General features: G+C 42.1%; 1 protein-coding gene across 1 annotated transcript; it reads left to right on the top strand.

The window, feature by feature from the left end:
• The first annotated feature begins 227 nt into the window (after positions 1-227).
• On the top strand, positions 228-7,321 carry LOC131830456 (probable inactive serine protease 58). Its single transcript, XM_059172688.1, has 5 exons — positions 228-517; positions 1,630-1,786; positions 3,457-3,707; positions 6,510-6,646; positions 7,039-7,321. The coding sequence occupies exons 1-5, from the start codon at positions 478-480 to the stop codon at positions 7,186-7,188; spliced, it is 735 nt and encodes a 244-aa protein (XP_059028671.1). The 5' UTR covers positions 228-477; the 3' UTR covers positions 7,189-7,321.
• The last annotated feature ends 2,703 nt before the right edge of the window (positions 7,322-10,024 follow it).

The following is a 10,024-nucleotide window of genomic DNA, read 5'->3' as shown; positions in this document are numbered from 1 at the left end:
AGATGGTTGGTTAAATTTATTTCTAAATAAATTATCTAAATGTTTGGTGAGTCTCTACAAATGGCAGAGAGACCCTTTAGAAGAAGGGAGATGGCAAATGAGTGTGGCCGGGAGGGACACCGTCACAAAGGGAGTATGGGACAACAAAGAAAGGCCATGTCACAGAGAGGGAAGGAAAGTGTCAGCAGATACATCAAACTCCTGAGAGATTTGCAATCAGAGAGGAGACATCAGGTGCTTGAATTGGTTTGCTCCTTCCTCTTCCACCCTGCATCAGAGACAGTGCCAAGCTGGGCATCATATAATTGGGTTTTGAGCAGCGCTAGTCTCAAGACTGCTATGAGATCCTTGCTTCTTCCTCTAAGCCCCAGTTAAGGTTTCCGTCCAGCTGTCGTGGCCAAAGACACTTGGACTAAAGACTGGGACGGTTTGCAGCGTGATCCAACTAGCCCACTTCTGGCAAGATTCGTGCCTGCCATGAAGCCCTGTCTCATCTTCACTCTTCTAAGCACAGCTGGTGAGCAGCTGGCCTTGGCTTCCTGGAGAGGGATAGGTGGGGTGGGTCAGAAGGGGAAGTAGGTAGCCACAACTGAGTAGACAGGAAAAGGTGGGCATTTCTTTCAATTAACTGTGGAAGGAAACAAAAGGAACCACTCCCTCTGCTGACTTATCCCATCGGGGGGCTCTTACAGTCCCTCCGAGCCCTGTGGTCATGGTGGGATAAGTCACTATATTGTCCCACTCTCTCCTGAGACTCAAGTGGGGGATTTTTTGGACTGCCACTGTTTCTGGCCAGCCACATCGCCCTCTGGGCAGGTGGACCCAGAGGAGTGTGCAGGGAAGGCAGGCGGGTCGGGTACACTATATCCCTGCCCCGAGCCTTTCCATCCCTCTCACTGCCAAAGTCAGGTGGTATGTAATTATGACTTTCTTGTTTATTTGGCAAAAGTTAGTTAAAAATAATGTTTTGAAAAAAAAATATTGGTTTGAAAGGACTAATGCATCCCCCCCGCCCCTTTTTGTAATATACCACACTGCCAATCAGGGTTTCTGATCAGCGCATGAGTTAGTCTCACAAAATTTTAATATATTTCCATCTCGAACAAAGACATGTGTCAAGGTCCGTAATGCATATAGTTTTGGTGACATGTATGATTCCTTCTGATTTTTAAAATGATGTTTAAAATAATTTGTAGTCCCTGGTATTATCTTTTTTTTCTTTTATTTATTTTCAGCATAACAGTATTCATTATTTTTGCACCACACCCAGCGCTCCATGCAATCCGTGCCCTCTCTAATACCCACCACCTGGTTCCCCCAACCTCCCACCCTCCCGCCACTTCAAACCCCTCAGATTGTTTTTCAGAGTCCATAGTCTCTCATGGTTCATCTCCCCTTCCAATTTCCCTCAACTCCCTTCTCCTCTCTAACTCCCATGTCCTCCATGCTATTTGTTATGCTCCACAAATAAGTGAAACCATATGATAATTGACTCTCTCTGCTTGACTTATTTCACTCAGCCTGGTATTATCTTTAAAAGCCTTAGGTCAGAGAACAACTACCCTAGCCAACTCTTGCCTCTCATTCTGTTTGACTCTCTTTCTACCTGTGACTCTATTAATTCTTTAGGAGTTATTCTGGCCACAGATTCTAAAGATGATGACCCGAACTTACCAGAAGATTTTACTATTCCATACATGGTCTATCTGCAGTCCAGATCAGAACCCTGTGTGGGGTCTCTCATTCACCCTGAGTGGGTACTGACAGCTGCCCACTGCCCTTTACCGTAAGTATCCCTTTGTTCCTGGGAGCTGAGAGGGATCTGTTTAAACAAAAGCATGTCTGGGGGGGCATCCCAACCACCCTTAATGACATTCTAAGGGAACGGGAAAAGCAGAGAAGAGAGAGGATCTCCTTCCCAGTAGGAAAAATAACACCCATTTGGGTGGTTTAGGAGGAGATCAATAGGAAGGTATCAGGAGACTCTCTCATGGAGAATAAATAATATCCATTCATTCAACATATTATTAGGCATTTACTATGTCTAGGAACTGTTTAATGCACTGAGAAAAGAGCAAAGAAACAAGATGGAAATAAATTTTCTCTCCTGAAGCTTATATTCTGGTAGAGGACGTAAGCCAAAACAAATAAACACCCCAAAATAAAACACCAAAGAATGGCAAGCTGTAACATACAGGAATGAAACCAGAGATCTGCTCTGGTTAAGGTGGTCATTTCAGGCCGCATTGAAGAGAGGAGACCAACAGGAAGAGGAGGAGGCAGCTGAATGCATAAAGCCTAGGAGAACATTCCAGGTAGAACAAACCCCTCAGATTGTTTTTCAGAGTCCATAGTGTCTCATGGTTTACCTCCCCTTCCAATTTCCCTCAACTCCCTTCTCCTCTCTAACTCCCATGTCCTCCATGCTATTTGTTATGCTCCACAAATAAGTGAAACCATATGATAATTGACTCTCTCTGTACGTACAGTCCCTGAAGTAATGAAGGTATTTGGCCAACTTTAAGACCAGTGTGGCCTGTAGTGAGTAGGGGAATGCCTACAGAGTGAGGGAAGAGTCAGGCAGAAGCCACAGGACACAGGCAACAGGAGAAGGACAAGGAAACAATGCACAAAATCCTGCTCCCCCTTGTAAATCTGCATCCCTGCTGTGACTGCATGAGAATGTGCTGTGTACCTGGGACCTATTTAGAGTTTCAAGAGTCTACAAGGCTCATTTAAAACTCAGTTCTCAGCCACCTGATCATTCAAGACCATTTATTCAAACACAGATGGACCCCCTGCTCCGCACATGATAAGACATACAAAGGAAAGATAGTTCGTCCCCTCCAAGAATGGGAGTTGGAAAATTCAATATTCTTTCCTTAGCCATATCTAGTGCATGAACTGTTTTTGGTAGGAAATGGTGCTTGTATCTGTGGCACAATTGGATTCCTGGTGATAAAGTGGGTGTGTTTGAATGTGTCCAGGAAATACAATGGAAAATCATAATGGGAATCCTGATAGACTAAGAGCCTTGAGGATCGATGATAAAGAAGGCAGCACATTGCAAATACAGTGACATGGGCTTGAGAGGACCTAAGAATATCTAGAAATGAAGGGTATTATACACTTGCTTGAGACAACATGGTAAAGGCACATCTCTATTACTTACCCACTCAGATTTTCCAAATCTTAGTACCAATAATAAAACTAGACTGTACCAAGTGTGCTCTAGGTGACTGATACATGCCAGATTTTATATATACACTGGCTCTAGACCCTAATACAACAACCCCGTAAACTAGTACAATTTGACAAACCAAAGCAAGTCACTTCAGTTCTCAGGAACGAGAGAGAAAATGAAGATGACTGGGGAGGTCACTTCTGACATTTGTTGCCATTCTGACAATTCTGTGACATTCTCTTTCCCAACACCCTGCCCTCTTTCTTCCAAAGCATTAAAATCCGACTGGGAGTTTATCAACCCAGCATCAGAAATAAGAAAGAGCAGATACGGAATTACTCATTGATTATCCCTGCCCCTGAGTTCAAGGCACGATCTCTGGAGAATGACCTGATGCTGATAAAACTGTCCAAGCCTGCTGTACTCAACTCCCACGTGGGGACCATAGCCATATCTATGGAGCCCTTAACATTGAATGATTCCTGCTTTATCCCAACCTGGACTTGGAATGAATACAAAAACCGTAAGTGTTTAAGTCTGTGTTCTTCATCCTGAGGAGGTTTTGGAGCTGGGAAAAAAATGTGGAGGGATATAGTTGAAGGGAATGCTTGCCATGAGGTAATGTTTTTGACCCTACAGTAATTATTGCCAGGACCTTATCCTACCGAGGTTGTAAGCCAAGAAATATCATTCAGAGACTGATACAGAGCAGCCAATCTGACACTAATGAGTGGACCACGCAGTAACTGCCCTATCTCTAGAATATTGAAGACCAGAGTCCAGGGAACTGAATTCAGGTAACAGTGGAGGAACTAGAAGTCCTCACCTAAGAACAGTATCAAAGTGTCCTGTGGGAAGCTGGCTTACTGTCTCATTGACAGCTGCTGAAAGTCCACCACGCAATTTATCCAACAGCACTGAGAAAACCAAAAACAGAACTTACAGTGAGGTGATAGAGGACACTTCCCATCCCCTGCCACAGACAACCCAGTCTATGTTGATGATGATTCGCTTAAGCAGACCCTGGGAGATGAGGGTAGCTGAGGGAGCTCTTCCCACCCACAGAGTGCAACTCTTATACCTACTGCTTTCCCCCAAATCTCCCCCTCACAGGTGGACACCAGGGCCTGCACAGGGGCATTGATTTTGATTATGACATACTGTTGGTGTGTCTCTGGCCTTGACCTACCTCTGAGAAAAATTGCCACAGACCCTGTTGCCGGCATGCATGCTTCCAGCCTCTGAGCTCTCTTGGCATGGGCAGAGAAAATCCAGTCTCTGCAGGAGCATGTTTTACCAAGGGCACTTTATGAAGAAAGTTGCTTTCATACGCATTTGTTGGTTATTGGTGGGTCTTTACTACATGGGGCTGCTAAAAACCTGTCATACCCTCTTTAGGGATTGTTAAAGGATAATGGGACCACCACTCAATACCTGAAATGAAATGATAAAGCTAAATTTATTAATGATTATAGTAAGGAGGAACAAAGCTGAGCAGACACCAGTCTTACTGAGCAGAGCAGAGTACTGGGCCAAATGGGGTTTGGGGAAAGCTTTTGGTACAGAGATTGGAGGACTTTCAGAGGCCTGAAGGAGTTTACATCTGTAGGGGCGTGGCGGTTGTTCATTGTTTGGCACTTTCCGGCATATATATTGGAGGAGGTCAGATTGGATGATTTTTTTTTATTTTTTTATTTTTGTATTACAGATTTTTATTTATTTATTTGACACAGAGAGAGAGAGATCACAAGTAGGCAGAGAGGCAGGCAGAGGGGAAGAGGGAAGCAGGCTCCCCGCTGAGTAGAGAGCACAATGTAGGGCTCCATCCCAGGACACTGGGATCATGCCCTGAGAGAAAGGCAAAGGCTTAACCCACGGAGCCACCCAGGTACCCCCAGACTGGCTGATTTTACAAAGGTGACATTGATTGTCTTGTTGAAGCTGTGTTCACTGATGCAGTTGTCATGACATTAATCAGGTTTACACCCAGCACTGATGGCCCCAGAACAATCCATCTGTCCCATAAAAACAAATAAAAAGTGGGAATTTTATATTCTCAGTATTTGGCAGCTTCATTTTTAATTCAGAAGAAAATTTCTGGGAATCTAAGTGAATATATTTTCTTTTTTTTTTTTTTAAAGAATTTATTTATTTATTTGACAGACAGAGATCACAAGTAGGCAGAAAGGCAGGCAGAGAGAGAGGGGGAAGCAGGCTCCCTGCTGAGCAGAGAGCCCAATACGGGGCTCAATCCCAGGACCCTGAGATCATGACCTAAGCAGAAGGCAGAAGTTTAACCCACTGAGCCATCTAGGCCCCCCATGAATATATTATCTGAAAAAATTGAAGTTTATGATTTTTATCCTTGAGTTTCAAGTCTTATTCAAAGTAATTACAAAAGTAATTTGTTACATACTGTTTGAAAACAAAATAAAATCATACAAAGGTTTTATCAGATGGGTTCTGCATGTCAGAATCATAGTGACAAACTAATTCTGTAAGCTCTTTGGTGTAAGAGTTTGGATGTTTATTAGGAATTCATTATTTCAAGTGCTTGGTTACTTTCGCCTTGTTTATGCTACACATTTCAATTCAAGGTTAAAAACCTAAAACTGAACATAATTCCCCTCTCTTTTTTGACTTGACACTTTCTGTTTTAGGACATCAGGTTGATACACTATCAGAAAAATCCTGCTCTGTAAGCCACACTAGGGTTAGTTTGTGCAATCTCTAATCTGTCTTTTGTTGCCTTCCTCCTTGTCTCTCCCACCAGAGATTAGAATTATATTGGTTAGAAATCTTGCATTCTGAGGTTAACAGTAGAGTAACAATTACAATGAGGGAGATGAACACTCTGACTTCTTTGGGGGAAATATATTCGTATCCTTATACACACACCTATAAATAATCCATTTATAAATGATCTATTTCATTAAAAAAGCAGCTTTAGACACATTACAAATAGTTTCTCCCTTTATGGTTAAATGTAAATGTAAAAATTAAATGATTAAATATAAAGAAGTTGACGTAGATGCCAAATATAAAGATTTCTTAGGGATAATGGGTTTGTGTCTGTTTTCATGGTCATTTATAATCTCTGGTGGGTTTTCAAAGGTTTCTGAATTAGGCCAAGGAGACGGAGAATGACAGATCTGTTGTCTGATGTAAGGAAAAACGTCGTGATCTGAATCTGCAGCTCTGACATAGTTACTGAATGAGAAACCCCCAGAAGGATGGAATGTGTTCACAAAGTAGGGAGTCATCACAAGAGTATGTGTGACAAGCACAGTAACTGTGGACTTCATTTGTCTTTTTTTCCCCATAGTTAGTGACCCTGACATCCTGACGTGGATAAACCAGCCTTCTCATCCCTTCAATTACTGCAACAATATGGTAGGAAATAGAATGGCAGTACACATCATGTGTGTGGGAAAACCTTTGAACATCATATCTAAAGTCAAGGTATTTTTCCTTTCTTCAGATAGAAAGATTGCAGGGGGTCCATGAAGAGGAGGGGTGATTGTAGAAAATCAAATGATGCTCATCCAAAAGACCTGGAGTCGCTTTCTTCTCCCCCCAGGTCTTTGGGTTGGTCATTAATTCCTCTTCCCTCATTTTATAGTTCTCGGTAGAACTATTTGTCATTTCTCCTCCTGCCTGAACTCAGGTTGGGCTCAAGCTTGAACCAAGAAAAGTTAGATCTAGGTGGATGTGAAGAAAGGGTTGTTACCTTTCAAGAAAAATGAGTCTAGTCCTTTAGATGCCTCTGAGTCTATAATATGCCATGTCTTTGAATTTATTCTTTTTCCATGAGGACAAAGCAACATTGACCTCCTGTTCCCTCTCTCTGGCAGGAAGTCTCAGCTGCTCCAGCCATCTGCAATGGGAGGCTGCATGGAATCTTGTGCTGGGACAAAGGAAGTGTCACCCTGGGAAGTGAAGCATTCTTCACAGAAGTCCATCACTATGCAAGATGGATCATGAAAACTATTAATACCCACTGAGGCACTCTGTTCCTCTGTCCCCCAGGGAAACATCTTCATGATTTCTGTACTGAATTCACAATTCTCTTGACCTTTCTTGTTCTTGGATAGAATCCAAATAGAAAACATTCAGTTTAAAAAAAAAAAAAAAGACACTAAGAACTCATGCTTTGACCGCCAGTCTCTTTATACCTTAACTGCCAGTATGATGAGAAATGTAGCAACGTGCCTGTCAAGTGTTCATCCCTTTCAAAAAGTATTGAGTTGTCAGCTCCTTAGCAGACATTGCATATGCTAGGGACACTTGAGAGACTATGACCTATGCTTGGCCATCAAGCAGCCAGTTATAACACCTTATGGCTATTGTTAAAATTGAGATAAGAAGTAAGTTTAAGGAAAGCAGAGGAAAAAAAAATTCCAGGTGTCACAGCGAGAAGGCATTTCACCAAATAGGCAGACAAATTAGGAGAGAATATTGTAAATCTGAGGGAACAGTTAAGTCAGTCAGAAAGGACAAAAATGTGGCATGTTCTGGAAAATATAACTAAATAAATAATACTGGAGGGTAGAAAGTAAATTGTCTGCAGGGGAGGAGGCAAGATGTGATAAAAGATTATTATTTATAGGTGAGCAAGGTTTAGATTGTGAAGGACCTGAACTGTTTGGTGAAGGAATTTAGATTTTATCCTGTTGGGATCAGAGGGAGGTGTCATACTCTATGGTAGAACCTCATCAAATTTCTGAATTGGGAGATAGTGAAGAAGCAGAACCTGTAGAGTTTACACGTATTGACTGTGAGTAGAAAGAGAAGTGTCTGGAATAATGCCCAAGTTTCTGACTTGGACATCTGCGTAGATGAGGGTTCACAAACATGCAGAAAACCAATATTTTCATGTGTAAAGGGTCAGAGCACAATCATGAGCAGGAAAGACAGGCATGTTATACATAAGATCCTTGAAGGACATGGAGGTGATCATGTCTAGCACACAGCTGGAGACAAAGATCTAGATCTTAGATAATGTCTGGGCAATGACAATAGGGGAGTTATATATTTATGGGTGGTAGCTGTGGACTTCAGCAGAGCTCTGTGCTAGTGGGAAGAGCTCTGAATGATGCTCAGTCCCTCTCTTGCCCTAGCATAGAGTGGAGAGATGTAGACCATCCAGGACGCACTGACCAAGACATCTAAAAATATGGAATTGAAAGGATTCCAAGTCACCCAAAAGTATGGGTCTACAGTGAGAAGCCATGAAGTCACAAATAGGGGAGTGGCAGTATGATATGAAGTCATCTATTAGGAAGGGAAAGGGGATCAGAGAGGGTCAGTGAGTTTAGAGAGAATAATGACACGGAAAGAAAAGACTCTACAAAGAGGGAAGAGATTCGGCATTCCATCCCATGAGAGTGGGGGTGAATCCATGCAACTGTAGAGATTGCAGGGGAGGGGAGAAAGGTTGTTTCCAAGACACTGATATACTCTGCTTTTCTTCCTCCACCAAAGCAAAATATTTAAAAAAAAAAAAAAAGCTGGATTATGACTAAGCCCATAGCTTTTCCTGACACATAAACAAAAAGAATCAAATTCTCAACTTGGGATACACTAAGGCCAAGTTTAATTCAAGATGTTTCCTTTTCTTGTAATTCTTGGCCATCCAAAGCACAAGTCCCTCTGTTTGCCTGTCTTCTCAGGCAGCCTTGCTCCTAGTTTCTCCCTGCTTCCTGTCTCTGATTCACTCACTACCCAATACGCTTTGTCCCCTTTACTGAATCAGATTCATATTATTCCAGAGTTTTTAATAAAATGATCATCTGATCATTTCTAAATTATGTCTTCAACACATACTGGCAATCCTGAATTTCCCAAGTCACTCTCTGTACAATGTTTCATAATGGCCACCTCAAGCATTCTCCTCCTCCTCTGGCCATCAGTGCTTCATCTTCAGTGAATGATGTCCAACTAGGAGGTTGAAACCATCAATGATAATTTCAACTTTCCTACCTCCCACTCTGCAAACATATTTTGTGCTTTTCTTCCTCATTCTTTTTGATCTTTTCTGGAAGTGAGGCCCTATTGTCTCCAGCATTTACCCTCACTTATGATATGGATCACTTCTCCTCTGACTTCCTCATGGACGGCTCTATTGAGCATCTCTACTTCTTTATATTTTTCCACTTCCCCTATCTATTGACTTTTTCCTATCACCATTTAAACAAAATAAATCCTATTCCATCTAAAATATGGACCCCAAGGATGTCCTCCCTTGATCTGCTCTCTGGTTGCCTCCTGGGTTTTCTTTGTAGGCAGTGCCTACTTGATAATTCCTGAACAGTCTGCTCTGGAGGATTCTTCTTGGTCTGTCTTCACTCTCTTTCATACATGCTCTTCTCTTTTGAGTCTTGATTCAACTTCCCAGAGGCTTTTCCCCCATCTCTTTATTTGATTAACTTCTACTCATCCTTTAAACCTCGAATATCACTTCCTCAAGGAGGTCTTCTTCTGACCCTTATGTTAGGGTCCCTGCTATATGTGCTTCTATCTCCCTTTCCTTCCACCATTCTGACATTCATGATGTCAGGTTTTCTTACACCCATCTTCTCTGTTAGACTTTATCATCTCATCTTCCTTACCACTAAATCATCAATAGCTAATAAAGTGCTGGTACACAGTATGCATTTGTATTGGTTTTCTATTGCTGCATAAAAACATTGCCACAAATTGAACAACTTAAAAGAGCACATATTATCTCACAGTTTCTGCAAATCAGGAGTTCAAGCATGGCTTAGGTGTGTCCTCCATTCAGGGTCTAGCAAGAGTCTGAGGTAAGAATTTGCTTCCAGGCTTATTCAGGTTGTTGGC

This window comes from Mustela lutreola, chromosome 4, assembly GCF_030435805.1.
Source record: "Mustela lutreola isolate mMusLut2 chromosome 4, mMusLut2.pri, whole genome shotgun sequence".
NCBI lineage: Eukaryota > Metazoa > Chordata > Mammalia > Carnivora > Mustelidae > Mustela > Mustela lutreola.
The sequence above is the reverse complement of the archived record's forward strand: the minus strand, read 5'-3'. Positions and strand labels throughout refer to the sequence as shown.

Bases quoted from the DNA above. Each gene is read 5' to 3' on its own strand.
- LOC131830456 (XM_059172688.1), top strand. From the start codon at position 478: ATGAAGCCCTGTCTCATCTTCACTCTTCTAAGCACAGCTG. The intron at 518-1,629 runs GTGAGCAGCTGG...TTAATTCTTTAG, and splicing joins CACTCTTCTAAGCACAGCTG to GAGTTATTCTGGCCACAGAT. The intron at 1,787-3,456 runs GTAAGTATCCCT...TTTCTTCCAAAG, and splicing joins GCTGCCCACTGCCCTTTACC to CATTAAAATCCGACTGGGAG.